Source organism: Helianthus annuus, chromosome 2 (genome assembly GCF_002127325.2).
Source record: "Helianthus annuus cultivar XRQ/B chromosome 2, HanXRQr2.0-SUNRISE, whole genome shotgun sequence".
Lineage (NCBI taxonomy): Eukaryota > Viridiplantae > Streptophyta > Magnoliopsida > Asterales > Asteraceae > Helianthus > Helianthus annuus.
In genome coordinates, this window is record NC_035434.2 from 147,984,629 (window position 1) to 148,002,984 (window position 18,356).

Genomic DNA, 18,356 nt, shown 5'->3' on the forward strand with positions numbered 1-18,356 from the left:
ACGAGTGTACGCCCGAGTTTCCACTAAGCTCCGTCCCTGTCTTGGGGGCACTCTGTACATCACTTAGAGTTTATGAATTTGAAGTTCTAAATATTTAAGATAGAAAACATCACAGTTAGCTAATATTTCTATAATAATAAATGAAATTTTTTTTTGGACACATGTCACTTCCTGTGCTTTCTCACCTTATTTTCCTATTTAACTCACATTATTTTCCTATTTATCTCTCATATTAAATAATAACAATAATTTTAAACAAAATATTAGATAAGAATAAATATTTAGATAAGGATAAACATTTGTTTTTATTATGATCATATTAAATAATAATAATAATAATAATAATAATAATGATAATCTTAAACAAAAAGTTAGATAAAAATATAAACGTTTGTTTTTATTATGATCATAGTAAATAATAATAATAATTTTAAACAAAAAATAGATAAGAATAAATATTTGTTATTTTATAAATAACTCTAAACAAAATTTAAGCATAAATGTTTGGTTTTATTATGAGTAGATATATATACTCTGGAGTTTGGTGATTGAAATTATGGTAAATTAGTAATCAAAGGTTCTCGTTTGATATATACTTAATAATTGTATTATTGTTTTTTTCACTAGTATTAAATAATTATTCTAGATCAAACATATGTTTCTATCAATTGTAAGTGTTTTTAGACGCATCGCTATAATGGTAGGCGTACCATTATAATTGGTTTAAACCAATCATTTATCGCAACGCCATTTTTAAATAGAACAATTTTGCACTCCATTCAAAGAGAATTTAATTCTCGATTTTACGGTATGATCCATAACAATGATGAAGTATATAAAAACGCAGGGATCGAACTCCACCTTTTGTACCGTAAACTGTGTTGAATACAAATTTAAGACGAGTGTTTCATGAATGAAATAAATAAAAAAGCATGAAGGTGCATAAAACTAACTAAAATAATTGTATCTCATAATTTGAAAGTATCATAAAAATGGGATTCAACCCCATATAATACATGTCTTTTTAGCCTAATAATAAATACAAAACAAAGTAAAATGTTATAATAAGTAAATACTACATCAAAGTTCATTTTAAAAAGATAAATATTGACGACTGTATGCGTTAACATATGACATTATATTTTATTCAATATGTGCAATATACGAGTTTTTGTAAAGATATAATTTTTTTTTGTTATTTATTATATAAAATTATATTTATGTAACTCGTGTAATACACAGGGTTCTAACCTATTAAACACATTAATTAAACCTATGATATCCTAGTATTTATAGTTGTTAGGAGTTGGCATCCTTTATCATGTAGCAAATGCATTAAAAAACTGTGAAAGAAGTTAAATTATACATTTTGAAGATCCATCTTTGGTTCCATTTGGTTGTTTCAAAGAGTATGGAGCAATTCTAAATATCATATAGTTATCTTAAGTGATATTTGACTTTATGATCAAATTTTTGTCATTTGCAAAACAAGACAGTTGATATTGGGCATGAATGCACCATAAATCTCCGACTTTTATTATATAATAATAACGATAAAATCTATCTATCTACTATAATAAAAGAAACCAATTAGAGGACACTTGTCATCATATTAGGCCATGTTTTATAGATAAGTATTATTTTAGTTTAATCTTTTCTAATTAATTATAGATAATCCTCATACTAAATATCATTTAGTCTAATTTCTTATGAATAATTACTATTTAGTTTAATCTCTTTCTCATTTATAATATTATTTATTTAACTAATAGAGTAAATTACGATTTTGGCTCCTGTGGTTATATCACTTTTACTCTTTTAGCCCAAAAGAATTTTTAACATCTGAGCCCTCAACGTTTTTTTTCTAATCTTTTTGGCCCCTAACGTTTTTTTCTAACCTTTTTGGCCCATAACATTTAATGGACGTGGTTAGTGTTAGGGGCCAAAAGGGTTAGAAAAAAAGACGTTGGGGGCTCAGATGTTAAAAAAAAAATTTAGGCTAAAAGGGTAAAAGTGATATAACCACAGGGGCCAAAATCGTAATTTACTCTAACTAATATTATTTATCATTTATACATTTACGGAGTTTTAAATAATGGGTTAAATTTATTGAGACTCCGTTAACAAATTTTGGTAGAACAAAATAATATATTTATATCAATCTAAATTTTTATCTATACTATACTATATAATAAAATATTAATGTGTGACACATGTCGTTCATTGTAGGTATTTATTTTTTGATTTTCTCGCATCATTCAAAAGTTATCTTATATTAATTAAATAAATAAATGAATAATGAGCTAATATTAAAATTTATACTACTTTAAATTTCGAATACCATTCTTCTATTTTTCTAATAAAATATTATCCGAAATTGTAAATTGTTAATTTAAAACATTTTAAATAAAACAAATTATTTATCACGAAAACCAAACTTTGTATTAATATATTAAATATTTTTATTTTCACTATACAAAATTACATTTACTAACTTTGTTATTTGGTATATAAAATTACATTTATTTAACTCGTTTAATAAATGAGGTTTTTTAAAGATGTATTATTTTATTATTTGGTAAACAACATTACATTTATTCAACCCGTGTAATACATGTGGTTTTACATATATAATTTTTTTATTTAGTATATAAAATTACATAATTTCAACCCGTACAATATGGTTCTTATATATATAACTTTTTATTATTTAATATATAGAATTATATTAATTCAACCCGTGCAATAAAGGAAGTTTTTAAAGATATAATGTTTTATTATTTAGTATATAAATTTAGTTACTTAACCCGTGTAATACACGGGGTTATAACCTAGTGAACATATATATGAATTGCCAAAGCTAAGATAACTATGTTAACATGTTGATAAGAACTTCATTCTTTTAGCTTCACCTTTTTTTACATGTCAAAAAGGGACCCCGGCCCTTTGTTCTAAAACTTGCTAGTGATGAGATCAGTACTGTGCGGATATCGAAAATACTGATACCGATTTATGGAAAAGCAAGTACCGAATACCATACCAATCTATTGTATGGTACCAATACGGTATTGGAACAATACTCTTGCTAGTGATAACGAATTTTTGCAAAAAATGGGTACATAATAAATACCATACCGAATCTAACGGTACCTAACGGTACGGTACGACACATGTACTCGGTACAAAATGCTCATCTCTATTTCCGGCACAGTTTATTCAAATCACCCGTCTTTTGAGGGTTACTACGTCGAGTCAAAGGTGTTTGGTAATACAGGAATGCTTTCATGCCAAATTTGAAAGGAAGACGAAAAGATTTGTAAACAATGTATTTTTATGCCTAAACTACACCGATTGTCATACCATACCAGTAACAATACAAACTGAAACCGATACCAATCAAACAAAATCGGTTCCGATACCGTGATTATCAAAATCAGTATCATTTACAATACATACAAATTAAAGTGGCCGGCGGAATAGTGAAAGCATGCTGTTGGCCAAAAGTCGCGGCCACTTTGTTTTTTTTGTTTTTTTTTTTTTTTTTCATATAATAGTTATTTATAGGTCCTGCCAAATTACAATTTTATCCTAAGTTTAAAATTATGATTTTGCCCCCAACTAGAGTCCTGCCAAATTACGATTTGCCGCCCCCCCCCCCCCAGTTCAAAATAAAACTTTGGTTTTGCCACAAGCTAAAAATTACGATTTAGCCCGCAGTTAAAAAATTACGATGTTGATCGCAATTCAAAATAAAAAAATGGTTTTGCCCTCAGTTAAAAATATTATTTTACCTCTATTATAAAATTATGATTTTACCTCAGCTAAAAATTGCAATCTTGCCATCGTTTTTTTTTGGCAAAACCATAGTAGTGTTTTATTTTACTTGGTTGACTCAATTTTGTTTTTATTCGTGCCAATCTAACACTCGCTAATTCGTCCAGACAAATTATTCTTTTGCCCGCAACTCTAAATTACACGTTTACCATCGTTTTAGTTATTTTTTTTATCATAACTATAGTACTGTTTTTCTTTAATTGGTTAACTTGATGTATCTTTTTTTATATCGTGTTATAAGTAGTATGTATAACTAACCGACATAAAAGCGTACATATTATGAAACTAAGAAATATTCGGTTTAGCGCCCCGCAACGCGGACGGCGCATAACTCTAGTTATTTACATTTATGATTTTTGATCAATAAAACATATTTTGCATCTTTACAAAAATGACCCTTCCAAAACTGAGCAAAACCCAAAAACCCCAATCATGTTATATCTTCTCCAAGGCATCTTCATCATATTCTTTGAGCCCTAGAATAGAACCTGCAACCAAAACAAACAAATCAAAACTCATTCAATCAAATCACTATGAGTTCTTCAACAAGAGCTTTCACTGCACTTCTACACAGATTCTCCACCAGCATCCCTCTCAAATCCCCCAATTCATTCAATATTCAAGGTTAAACCCTTTCCTATTTGATGCATAATATTTCTGTTGATGTAAATTGAATACATTTGAAGTTCGGTTTTATTATTATTTGTAGATGTAATTGTTGCTGTTTTTTGGTTGTAGGTGGTGTTAGGTTATATAAGAATCTATCATCTTCGTCATTGTATTCATCTTGTGCGAATGCTTTTGCTCCGGTTGAGTTTCGGTATGCGAATTCGGTTAGGAAGATTTGGACTCGAGGTCCTCTTTGTATGGGAAGAAGGTCCTGCAAAATTGCAGGTAGAAAGGTTAGTTAGGTCAACTATAAAAAAGTCAACTCTTTAAACATTAACTTAGGTTGTTAATATTCTTATGTAATGCTAACTTGCTAAGAACAGAATGTTGCTGCTATTCATTTTGTTAGAAAAACTAGTTGTGTTTTGAATGTGGAGGGTAATAGATTTGACTTGAAGAAGTAAGGGTGTTTATTGGTTCGGTTTCTGGGTTAATCGGTTTTCTTGTTCGGATTGTTTGATTTGACAACTTTTTTGGGTGTAACCGAAAACCAAACCGAATTCAGTTAGGCTGAAACTGAAATAGAATTTGGTTCGGTTTTCGGTTTTTGACCGATTAGACTTGTTTTCAACCGAATAAACCATGGCAATGGGTTATACACACACACGCACATATATATGTATATATATCATATATCTACATATATTGTGTGTGTGTGCGCGCGCTATGTAGTTAATGCGGTAAAATATCGGATATCGTTCAAGGACTGATATTTGAGATATAGGTTATTTCGGTGAGATATTGGTGGGATATCGGTAATTTTAATATCATCATCATCATCATCATCATCATACTCGGTAATTCCCAATTTCCCACCAATAGCAAAGCTAAGGTAGGGTCTGAGGAGGGTAAGATGTAGACAGCAATTGAGACAACTGCCGATTAGTGCATGTACCCCGTTGTCTTTCGGCTATCAACGCCACTACATGATGCATGATTAACCATCCCCCTCTTTTAAAGTTATTTTCACGAAATTAGTAAAGTAACATTAAAAGCAGTGCACTTTCACTTTTGCCCCCCGAGGACCCACACATACATACATTATATGCGCATACCGCAAGCGGGGCGTGATTGGTAATTTTAATATAATGAAGAATTTATATATATAGCAATTTAACACTAATAATTCATTGATATATCGATCGGTCAAATATCGGTGACATATTGGTTATATTGGTCACATATCGGTCAATATCGCCGATATTATCGGTACCGGTATTTTGACCGATATTTGACACCGATATTTTACTAGGGGACCGATATAATCGATATATCACCGATATAAATTGTATAGTGTGTGTGTGCATTACAGGTTTTTCTGTTTGAACCAAATTGGAAACGTTGGAACCATAAACCGAATTTGTGGTTTTAACGGTTCCGATTTGGGTTTAGTGATCGGTTTGAACTGAATATTGAACACCGCTACGAAAAAGTCAACTAGGACAACCAAATGTGAAATTTGACTCAACATTAATTGTTGTTTATGGTAATTTAACCGTTGTCTAAGTTGAGATGATATAGCAATGAAGTTTAACATTACTGTTAGCTGGAGTACGGTTTTTATTGCTTAATCCTGTTTCTGTATTCATTATTAGGCCTGAATGCAGGGGGTTCAAGATGCAAAGAAAGCTAAGCTCTATGCAAAAGTCGGAAAGGAAGTTGTATCTGCGTAAGTTTATCAAATTATTTACTTATCTACCCCTGTGGAACATGTTATATATAATTATATTGTTTAGTGTGAAGAAAGGGGGTCCAAGTCCAATATCAAATACGGCTCTCGCATCCATTCTCGAGAAAGCTAAGGAGCTCGATGTGCCAAAGGATATCTTAGAGCGAAACATCAAGCGAGCTTCTGATAAAAACCAAGAAGCATACATCGAGAAAGTATACGAGGTATACGGTTACGGTGGAGTTGGTTTAATAGTTGAGGTTTCAACCGATAAAATCAACAGGTCGGTGGCACGTGTTAGAGAAGTGGTTAAGGATTGTGGTGGAAAGATGGCGGATCCTGGATCGATTATTTTTAAATTCAAACGGGCCCGCGTTGTGAACGTAAAAGTTACGGATGCGGATAAGGACCAGCTACTTACCATTGCGTTAGATGTTGGTGCTGATGATGTCATCGAACCTTCCATGGATGATGATGACGACTCTGAAGAAGATAAGCCCGAGAGGTACTATCTGTCTTTAAAAAAATGTCTTTATATATTTTTGAGTAAAATGCCATTTTCGTTCTCGAGGTTTGGCCAGTTTTGCGACTTTCGTCCAAAGGTTTGTTTTTTCGCATCTGAATCCAAAATTTTTTAAATCTTGCCATTTTCATCCGGCTCGTTAACTCCATCCATTTTTCTCCGTTAAGTCAGAGGTATTTCCGTATTTTATGCTAACTTAAAGGGCAATTTGGTCTTTTTCACTTTATGTAAAAAGACTGAATACCCCTGAAAAAGACCGAATTGCCCTATAAGTTAGCAAAAAAGACGGAAATAGTTCTGACTCAATGGAGAAACTTGGATGGAATTAACGAGCCGGATGAAGATGGCAAGATTTTAAACCTTTTGGATCCAGATGCGGAAAAACAAACCTTTGACGAAAGTCGAAAACTGGCCAAACTTCAGGGACGAAAACGGCATTTTACTCTATTTTTATGGTGGTTTTCTTTTTAAAAGAGTTTAGGGGTATGCTTGTTTAACATAGTTTAATGTTATTGAAATTTTTGTAGATACTATAAAATTGTAAGCTCGTCAGAGAATTATACTGAAATATTATCAAAGCTGCGTGAGGAAGGAATCACGTTCGAGCAAGATAATGGCTCTGAGTTACTTCCACTGAATATGATTGAGGTATACTGATAATCTAATATCATAGGTTACATATATGTTTTTTCTTGCACATAAAAAAATGCTAGTCAATTACAACGTTTGTTTTAGGACATTTTACATATGGCGAATAGCGACAAATAGCGATAAGTTACATAGGGAATAGCGATAAATAGAGGGTGCTATTTTATAAATAGCGATACACTAAAAAAAATTATATGCATATTATATCAAAATACCCAGTTATATACGCTATTTACATATATATATATATATATATATATATATATATTAATATAGGGTAAGGTTCATGCGAGAACCATCTTTATTGCGAGAACCGCGAGAACCAATGTGAACACAACCTAAAATAGCTAAAAAAACCTACCCCCCCCCCCCCCCCCCCCAAGCTAAAATGCTAAAAACTAAACCCCCAAAAAATCTAAACAAATCTAATTTTTTTAATATTTTTTATGTTAAAATTGCTACTTTTAGTAGCAAAAAAAAAAAAAAAATTTGTTTTTTGGCTACTAAAAGTAGCGATTTTTTTATAAAAAATATTAAATTTTTTTTTTTGAGTGTTTTTTAGCTATTTTTAGGCATTTTTGGTTGTGTTCACATTGGTTCTCACGGTTCTCGCAATAAAGGGTGGTTCCTAACGGATCTTTGTCCTATTAACATATATATATATATATAGAGAGAGAAAGTATAATGTACTTCAAGGCTTAACCTACATTAACATACATGACAAAAAATATAACGTGCGTTATTATCATAGAACGTGCGTGATTATAGTCCCATGCGTGATTATGTGGTCCCATGCGTGATTATACCCCTTATCCAACGGTTACCATTGTCTCTTACGTGATGTATGATAAGGCTTTTTGTATGTTAACCTTACTCTATATATATATATATATATATATATATATATATATATAACAAAAACCTAAAATCCAGCTATTTTATAGCTGTATTTAATCGCTCCTTATATTTAAAAAATAACTGAAATCCCGCTATTTATGGCTACATACCCTGTAGCGAGCTTCGACCTATACGCTATGCTATTCGCTGTAGCGACCACTATTGACAACTATGATCGCTAAACATAAAATAGTGCCCGCTTTTTGATCGCTATCACTACGTAGCGTATAGGTAGCTTGTTGCTGTCGTTTGCTATCTGCTACTGACAACTATGCTCGGTGTATATTATTTTTATGTGATTGCTCGACTTCAAATCAGGATTTGGTGAAATTATAGATTGAATAGAATTTAGCAGTATGTGTTGATTAATATTGAGAGAACACATGTATAATAAAACTTTTTTTTTTCACTTCAGTTATAATGAACTCAAATATATTGGCTAATTAAAATTCTTAATCTGCTGGCAATGGGGCCTAATCTAGTTTTATTTTTATAGCTTAGTTGGCACCTTGTTCGTTTGTTGTGTTAGTTTTGGAGCCTTGCTTACATCAAGTATAGAATGAATCATGATACCCCCCCTGTTGCTGTTTATTTAAGGAATAAGAGTAGCATAAAACCAAATTAGTACAATTGGTGACAACAGCCCAAAGGATTCCAAACTGTTTAATGTTTATTAAATTCTTTTCTTTTACAGTTTATATAACAAGATCAATATATAATGCTCCATATATATATATATATATATAGGGGAAGGTTTAAATGAGAACGCTAAATATTATGAGAACGAATGAAAAAACCGCGAGAACTTGGTCAAAAACAATTCAAATTTAATTTTTTTTGACACTTATCATTATTATTCGAATACAATGTTAGAAATTTAATTTACACGTTTAAATTTACGTGAATTCGTAGATAAAGAAAATTTACACACGTGTAAGTTTGACATTTACACATGTGTAAATTTGTTATATTTACACATGTGTAAATTTGTTACATTTACACATGTGAAGAATCTAATAAGAGTGATTTTGAGAGGATAAATGAATTATTTGATGTTGTAAATTCTGTTTTGGGTTATTGGATTTTATCACCCCTAAATATTGACTATTGGCCGCTGCCACCCCCAACTATCACTTTGACGCCTGCCACCCCCAACTATCACTTTGACGCCTGCCACCCCCAACTTAACACTTAGTGTGTTCGGTCACCATGTCGTTAACTGATCACTAACTTTTGATCCTGTCACTATACTTTTGGGGGTTTTCTAAGGTCCCTAAAACCTTCCTAAGATCCCTATGACACCCCCAAAAGTATAGTAACAGGATTAAAAGTTAGTGATCAGTTAACGACGTGGTGACAGAACACACTAAGTGTTGAAGTTGGGGGTGGTGTGCGTCAAAGTGATAGTTGGGGGTGGCAGCGGCCAATAGTTGGGGGTGATAAAATCCAATAATCCTTCTTTTTTTGATGTTATATTTTAATTACAATGAGGGTTGTATTAAAAAACTGGTTTTGATTGGTTTTTTCATTCGTTCTCACGGTTCTCGCAATATTTAACGTTCTCAAGATAACCCTTCCCTATATATATAGGGTTAGGATCATGTGAGAATCACTAGGGTAATTGAGAACCGTGAGAACTATTCTGGACCACATTTTTCCTTAGCAAAAATGCAAAAAAATGCATTTTTTTTTTTGAAAATCGCAGCTTTTTCTTTCAGGTTTTTTGGGATATATACATGTGTAAACATAAAAAATTGACAATATACACATATGTATATATCCAAAAAAATAACTCTTAAAAACGTGCGATTTGAAGTAAAAAAAAAAGAATTTTTGTTTTTGTATATTTGGCTTAGAGAAAATGTGTGGTCCATAATCGTTCTCACGGTTCTCAATTAGCATGTGTTTCTCTTAGGATCACTACCCTATATATATCCTGTTAAGATTAGCACCGATGACTTAGATGTGTCCTTAGGCGGTTGACCATTTATAGAAATGTCTCAAGTACCTGATAGATACTCGAAAACAAGAGGCTGAATTATTGAAATAATAAGATAGTTGGCCCGATTCGAGAGGGGCTAATCTCCAATACAAAAACAGTAGATAATCCAAATAAACAAGACCTTCCAAACTAGAACATGAAATGAAATACTTAAATGAAAAACAAAAGAGTTACTTCCTAAACTTCAGCCCCTAAATTCAGCCTTTTGACTTTGACTCCTAAAATTCAGCAGGTTTGTAACAGTACCCTTCTCTTATTAAGAAATGAATGGACTCCCGCTGACCAATTTCTTATAGCCAGAGGGGCAAACAGGTCAATTTTGCTTGAATCTCTGACAGAAAAAACAATTTGGGACATTCCAAAATGATAAAAGTTATAGAATATACTAAGGTTATCTACCCGTGTGATACACGGGTTGAACAAGCAAGTTGTATAACACTTAAAAATATAATAAATTAAAATAAAGATAAATGAAATTATATATTAGCTGCATGCTAAGCATATTGAACATATATATACAAGGATTCATGAGAGCAACATACCCATAGCATCAATATAAACCCAAGATAATTATCTCAACTCAGTTATTTGCCGACAATAATCCAAACTGGTCCACTTTTGGCCGATAATAGTCCGCCGTCAAAAATAATTTAACGGAGTTAAGTTTTTTTCCGAATTACAAACCGATGTTTTAGGGATTTTGATCAGAACGAGGATACGAGTCGATTTATGTAAAACTTACTTCAAAACGGTGCTCCAAACGGCTTGATTTTTGTTAATTGGAAGTTTATGCACCCAAATTGAAGTGCCGTTTTCGTCATTTGGGGCAGTATTTCGAGGTAAATTTTACATCAATCAATTTGTATCCTCGTTCTAATCAAAAGCCCTAAAACATCGGTTTGTAATTCGGAAAAAAAACTTAACTCCGTTAAGCTATTTTTAACGCTGACTATTATCGGCCAAAAGTGGACCAGTTCGGATTATTATAGGCAAATAACTGAGTTGGGATTATTTAAATCCAATTTGCCTTGGATGGATTAAAGTTAAACAGATCAAACTTGTAATAAATATAGTTTGGTGATCTGATTGTTTAAAGACAAATATCTTGAAACTTGTTGGTAAAATGCAGGTGGATGATGAGGCTATGGAGCTGAACAAGGAACTGATGTCAAATTTACTTGATCTTGATGATGTTGATGCTGTATATACTGATCAGAGATGATTAATAAGGTGCCCACAACTATATATGCATTTGACAAACATTTGTATCAATTTTGTATTATTAATATGAGACCTGAAGACAGTCAGTTTCTCTAAGAATAATTAAAACACTTTTGAATTGTTATTTTTTTTTTCTGTTCATATGTGTTGCATTTTGTGATTTATTGATTGTGTTTTGACCGTTTGTTGTTGGATAGTACTTGAAGAGTAGTTTATAAATTATAATATGTGCATCATACATCTACACTATTTTTTGCATAAAATTTAAAATATACTTTATTTTTATATTTGGTTAAATATTTAAGAAATTAGATACATGACGTATTAGTAACAACTATAAATAGTTTAATGAAAGAATTAAACAAACTGACACTTGTTTAGTTTTAGTGAGATTATTTTCATAATGTTGAAGTGAATTATTTTTTATTAATAAGCATGCTAGTTGTGATGAAATTTCTAGACCAGACAGTTAACCCAAAGATTTATACCATTACACATGTAGAAAAAGTGTATCAAGTGTATCGTACAATCGACCTTAACTTACATTACGTACGCGACTTGAAATCGCATGTTATATAAAATAGACGTATGTGAAAATCTGGAAATCGCATGTTGTTTGTATATATATGTGAAATCGCATGGGGTATACAAAATCGCATGGGGATGTTTTTAAATCACAAATCGCATGTTTGAAACATAAAATCACACGTTGGAAAACAATCGCGTACGCAATGTACGTTAAGCCATTTTGTACGTTAACTGACCTCTACACATGTATTACTTTGACCCATTACTTCAATTTAATATATTAAAATAGTTTGACCCTTTTTTTGAATTGAGTATAGATCTTTGATCAATTTTGACTCATGATCCAATTTTTTTAATTGTTTTGGCATCTCATGGAAAATTTTGTATTCGCCCCTACCAAAACACTTGTACCGTTTTATTAGCTTGATGCGTACATTGGAGATGATATTAATTTCTTTTCATCATCAAACTTACACATCTACACATCCATCTAAAGTTAAAACTATGTCTCAAAATCGGTTTAAGACTTAACTACACACCTTAAACACAAAGTATAGCATGTTGTTACATTGAGCATAGGCTATTAGGCTACCGATTGTTCGAATCAAATCTTGCAACTAATCATGAATCACACTTAGAAAACTAAATGATTCTCTTTAATGATACAAATGAAAGATGTATACATAGAATTAAAGTATTTCATATGTGAACAAATGACCAACACACACTTTGTAACCAGATTTTACGCGTTGTAATTTCTTTTTGAGTCTCACAACCACTTGCGTTCGGGTTTATTTTTTTATTACAACTAGGCTTTACTAATCACGCGTAGTAACTAAATACACTAGCAATCATCGACATTTTAAATTGAATTTTTGAAATCTTTTGATCCTAATTCTTCGGAACCCAACATCCATGAAGTCCATATGGAAGCCCGTATGGAAACTTTGCTCTTGCGATTTCTTCAAATGTTGTTCCGTCTAAGATCAACGCATATCCTTCCCCATTTTTATCGCTTATCATAGATATTACGACTCCTGTTTATATATATGAACCATTAACACGACGCTAGCATACCAATAAACAAATACAAAGCAAATATGTTATTACTATTGTTATTGTTAGACACTTTTACTAAAACATGGTTACTACAAACTCACCATCATCCTCCTCAGTTGCACCAGGACGAGCCACAAAATATGGTTCGGAGGGGACAGCACCCTCGTCATACCAGTTTTTCGCCGTTCCCTCAACCAAGTCTATCTATATACCATTAACATTAATAAGTTGAAGCAAATGTAGCTATGAAAGTTATACTTTGTTCCATGGAATCAGTTGTACCTACCTTGGTTAGGGTGTTGGGGAAGTTACAAGGTCTTTGAGCACCACAAGCATAAGCATATCTATATTGTTTCCCTAAAAAGTTAGGGTTGATGCTACACATATCCATCCCTCTTCCATGTTCATCTGGGTTCAATGCTGCATATAGTTCTCCTTTTTCGCTACCATCGAGTGGTATCCTAAATCGTCCAACTCTACAAATCCAAATCATACAGAGTTAGACGCGCTATAAAGGGATCTAACACGATTTCCATCATTTAGAACCCTGATTGGAGATTCAACAATTTTTCTATATATAACGCGTGAATATTTGATTTGAGTAATTTACATGTTATGTTTATTTCATAATTATGCAATAAATCTAACTATGATATATGTTGTAATCTATTTTTCAAAATATATCTTTCGTTATTATTTGTGCTTTCGCTATGCATCATCGATGGACAACATATATAGTTGTGTACCTTGCATCTGGTAGGACATCTTCTCCACCCCACGACCGGAGGTTTTGAAGGCGGAGATTGTCAAGGATGGTGGTGTCGGCGTAATGCTCGCAGCAGTCCGCTATCACTCCGGTGATCCTCCCTTCTTCATCCTTTTCTTCATACGCATTGATGAAATGAAATGTCACAAACAAAGGAACTTCCACGCTTGCCACCTTTAAAATAATTGAACCTTTTAGTTTATATTTTTTAGACCAAGTTAAAACATATATAATCCAATAATTATGCGAAATTTCCTATAAATTTCTGACAAAAAATGCGTCCCAAATTCCTACACATTTCCGATTAAATACCGACGACGTAGACAACCCAAATTTAGCGACCACATACTTACCATATACGAACAAATAATAAGTTGGGGCACGTTATACCCACACCCTTTGCTTTCTAATCCCACAACATTTTCTATAGGCCACTTGAGGTTGCACCAAACGGCCGTTTGACACTTATGGCTTGCGTCATAACTCCCATACCTTTAAATGACCGTTTGAGGGTTCATTGAACAACCTTTTGAAAGTTAGGGCTTGTGTCATAGCCCCTACCTTTAAACGACCGTTTGAGGATTCGTTGAACAGCCGCTTGGGGTGTGGGAATAACATGACCCAACAATCTCGTTGGAAAAGGTTTTGAAATTAAATTTCCTACATATTTCCAACAAAACCTTTTTTTGTCGGAAAAGTGTCAGAAACATGTATTTTCTACACATTTCCGACATATTTTGTCGTAAGAAATGACCCAGTTTTCTAGTATAAAAAGTAGCCAGAGTAAGTAACTTACAATCTTTCCACTAGCTTTGCACATAACATGCATAAACCCTTTAGATTCCGGACACCATCTAAACTTATACAATGGTGTTGGTTCAGCTTTCAACAAATTCTTAGCACAATACCTCAACGGCATCTCCGGTACAATCACATAATGTTCGGTCACCGGAAACGAGTGCACCCACCCGGGAGACGGCCCACCTCGACAATCAACCCGACCAATCACCTTCCTCTCATTCGTCCCCGGGTCCATCCTTGCCACCATATATCCGGGGTTCAACAAATCCGGCAACAACGTCAAAAACTCTGAGTCAGTGACTATGGGATGGGCTGAATGAATCAACCCACCCCACGAGTCACTGTACTCAAACTTTTCTAACGTGTCCAACGTGTTAGGGTCGATCACAATCGACCCTTTGATGGTTTCAGTTAAACAAACAACTCGTCCATCGGCTAGTTTGACCACTCCGGTGTTGGCATTGTCGGTTAACGATGCACCAGAGAATAGGTTCGCTAAATCGCCAATGTATGCTAGGAAGTTGTCGTGTTTAGGGACTTCAGAAAACTCACGGTAACAAAGTTTGTTGCTCTTTTTTGCTGCTTTGTAGGCGTCGGATTCGATTTGTCGGTGGCCCATTACTAGGCGGCCGTTGTCGAAGCCGAGGCGGACGAGGGTGGCGTAGCCGTCGAAGAGGTGGCGGAAGTTGTAGTCGCCAAGATGCCATAACCCTGGTCCGTTTCTTATGTACGTTCCATTCTGTATAAATATTAGGGCACAGTCAGCATACTTTGGGTTTGTTCTATTTCATGTGATGCATGCTTATTTTAATCAACAACTTATATTGTTATTATTATTATTATTTTTTACGAAGGTGGTGGTGATGGAATAGGTTTGTTCAACCAACAATATATTTATATTTTATGATATACTTTTTATAATAATGACAGTGAATAAAAGATAATCAGAAGTAACGTATCAGAAAAACTGATAGTTACGTAATATATATCATATTTAAAACGGATCAGATAGTTACGTAATATATATCATATTTAAAACAATATGTTAGTTATATGGTTTTTGTGGTTCCGAAGATATTATAGATAAAAGGATCATGCATGCATATAAATAATAATCAACTAAGACACAATCTCTCATATTTGTTTCCAAAGTGTAGAGTCTGAACAGTTTTCCCATTGTTTTATATGTGTAGCTAGCTATCAGGGTGGACCTAGGTAATGGGTTGGGTGGGTGGACGCACTCTTTGAAATTTTTTTAGTGTATTTTATATAGACAAAAATCCGGATCGTACCCATTGAAAGTTTGGTTAAATTGCTCGTTCGCACCCCTAAAAAATAATTCTTGAGTCTGCCATTGGTAACTATGTGTTGATATGTTGACGATAAAACATAAGCAAAATGATCATATATAGTTATCATATATATATATATATATATATACCAGCCATTTAGGTATTTCTCCTTCGACGACAAGCTCGCCTTCCCAACGTTCTTGCCGAACACTAGTCCACGCCACTAGCTTCCGCTCATCTACGACTTCTTTTTGAAGCGGAGATTGAGTTGTCCCTGGCATATTGGTGGCCACATTCACAATGGTAGTTGTAGCTTTCTTTGTAGAAACCATAGGTTTCCCAAAGATGGACAAAACCCTAACATCGTCAGGGATCGCCATGCTAGATGAATAACCGGAGTTTTCTGCGGCGGATGTAGGAATCAAAGAAGCCATTGGAGGGTAAAAAGCTTAGACTTGCTTTCTATTTGTGGTACTAAGGAGAGGGATGTGCCAGGGTTTATAAAGGGCTTTGAAACATTACTTGTAATTAAATTATAAAGGTATCTATTGGTGGAATCCATTTTTACTAAAAGACAGGATGAGTTCAGATTTTACATAACCAACAAAAGTAACTAATAAATAATTCCAATATGACCATCGATATTTGGACATTGGTACTTTCTGTTGCTTAAAGAAACTTATGAATATATTGTCATAATATATCTGGATTTCGATGGCCAAATGGAACTGGAATTTGACAACCTAGGCATCAATGAACACAGATTCTGGTTTCTACGTACATTCACAAGTGTTACAAATGAATTATAGTGGTTCTTTTGGTTTCTATTAGCAAGTTATTGAATTTGTAAATCAACAACAAGATTAAATGAAAAAGAATGAAGTACACACTCCATGACAAAGGATGTTTGTGATATTATCTCAAGAGTATAATAATGTAAACACAAAATAATATTCACAAATAATTTATATAAAGCCATATAGTGGCGAAGCTTAACCCGAATGACCGCGGGGGGGGGGGGGGTCGAAAATGTATATACCAAAAATTTCTATAGAACCAGGGGGAAAACGTATATACCCAAAAAATTCTATACGAAAACTACATATATAACATTACTGAGCGAAAAGTTCGGGGGGTCGGACGCCCCCCGCCCCTGAAGCCATATGGTTTTTATAAAAGTTGTACAAAGTATATTTTCTTGATCAATAGAGCGATAATCATCGCTTATTGAATTCATTATCAGATATTTGATCAATATGCAGTAATCGGAGAATGGACAATTTGATAATTAACTGAATTGTCTTGGTGCCGGTAACTGGTTTCCGGCAATGTGTATATATACATCAGACATAAACGGTTATGTGGAGGTTTGGTTTTTGGCGGGAATAACCGTCACATGAAACGTTTTCAACCAACCGACACAACCGTTCATCCATATCGTTTCATAATACATACATACATACATAAGTAATACAATCATAATATATAAGTACAAATAATTATACGAATAATAATTATGTTTATATGTCTAATATATTTTTCAGTCAAACAAAATAAGTGGAATCTCCTCTAATGGGAGTGTTTCAAATTGAAACAAGCAAAATCATCTTAGGGGCTACTTGGTGATTTCATTAAGAGGATACTTCTAAATCAGAGGTAGAGTGTGCTTGGTTTACCTAAAAGATACATCTTAATGGTTTATGAAACCTTTAATAAGTAAGTTTTAGAAACATGCTGACCCATTAAGAGGCCACCTGACCCACTTGACTCCGAACTCTCAAGGTTCGAAAAAGAAACACGAGGTTAAATGTGTGGTAAAAGAAAGATGCTTGATATTCTAAGGATTAGTTTCTCTCCTCTTATTTAAGACAAAACTAACATTAATATCCTTGATACGGTTTAAATTCAGTGTTTAGGACTGTTGGCAGCGGAACGGTATGATTTCGATCATCGTTAACATCATCATCATGTGCACGATAACAGATGCACACACACAACAGAATGGAAACGAAACTGAAATGGATATTATGAATTGAATATCTTGGTACCGAACAAATTGCCGGTAAGTACATATATATACGGTAATGTTTGGCGGGAGTAACCGTCACTTGAAACGGTGTCAACCAACCAACGTTTCCGTTCATTCATATCTTTAGATACATACATAATAATAACTTTAATTAACCTAACTAAATAATAATAATAAACAATATATGCTAAGTTTATATTCTAATACCATCCCCTAAACTTAGCATCGGTAATGGCTCGTCATGTCGGCTTTGATGATAAACGCATTTTTCTTTAAACTTGTCATGATGCGTCCATAGATCCACCTTGATTTGTTTCGTGATGCCGAGTAAGGTAGTTCTGAAATTTTCGATATCGGGATCGCTTAATTTCCAATCTGTTGTTGCTAGTAACTTTTCATCCGTCGCTAAAAGTCCTGT

At 33.4% G+C, this 18,356-nt stretch overlaps 2 protein-coding genes across 2 annotated transcripts; one reads left to right on the plus strand and one right to left on the minus strand.

Annotated features, from left to right (window-relative positions):
• Window positions 1-4,232: 4,232 nt before the first annotated feature.
• On the plus strand, window positions 4,233-11,627 carry LOC110923720 (probable transcriptional regulatory protein At2g25830). The gene is made up of 6 exons (XM_022167783.2): window positions 4,233-4,458; window positions 4,573-4,736; window positions 6,111-6,172; window positions 6,240-6,677; window positions 7,223-7,343; window positions 11,372-11,627. Exons 1-6 carry the CDS (start codon window positions 4,368-4,370, stop codon window positions 11,462-11,464), a joined length of 969 nt encoding a protein of 322 aa, XP_022023475.1. The 5' UTR covers window positions 4,233-4,367; the 3' UTR covers window positions 11,465-11,627.
• A 998-nt stretch (window positions 11,628-12,625) lies between these two features.
• LOC110923712 (carotenoid cleavage dioxygenase 8 homolog B, chloroplastic) lies at window positions 12,626-16,369 on the minus strand. Its single transcript, XM_022167776.2, has 6 exons — window positions 16,059-16,369; window positions 14,613-15,356; window positions 13,797-13,990; window positions 13,337-13,526; window positions 13,152-13,254; window positions 12,626-13,028 (listed from the first exon to the last, which is right to left on the minus strand). The coding sequence occupies exons 1-6, from the start codon at window positions 16,341-16,343 to the stop codon at window positions 12,883-12,885; spliced, it is 1,662 nt and encodes a 553-aa protein (XP_022023468.1). The 5' UTR covers window positions 16,344-16,369; the 3' UTR covers window positions 12,626-12,882.
• Between the last annotated feature and the right edge of the window lie 1,987 nt (window positions 16,370-18,356).

Excerpts from the sequence above, each read along its gene's own strand:
- LOC110923720 (XM_022167783.2), top strand. The coding sequence starts at position 4,368 with ATGAGTTCTTCAACAAGAGCTTTCACTGCACTTCTACACAGATTCTCC. Across the intron at positions 4,737-6,110 it reads GCAAAATTGCAGGTAGAAAG|GGGGTTCAAGATGCAAAGAA; the intron begins GTTAGTTAGGTC and ends GCCTGAATGCAG. Across the intron at positions 6,173-6,239 it reads GGAAAGGAAGTTGTATCTGC|TGTGAAGAAAGGGGGTCCAA; the intron begins GTAAGTTTATCA and ends TATATTGTTTAG.
- LOC110923712 (XM_022167776.2), bottom strand. The coding sequence starts at position 16,343 with ATGGCTTCTTTGATTCCTACATCCGCCGCAGAAAACTCCGGTTATTCA. Across the intron at positions 15,357-16,058 it reads GAGAAATACCTAAATGGCTG|AATGGAACGTACATAAGAAA; the intron begins GTATATATATAT and ends ATATTTATACAG. Across the intron at positions 13,029-13,151 it reads TGCAACTGAGGAGGATGATG|GAGTCGTAATATCTATGATA; the intron begins GTGAGTTTGTAG and ends ATATATAAACAG.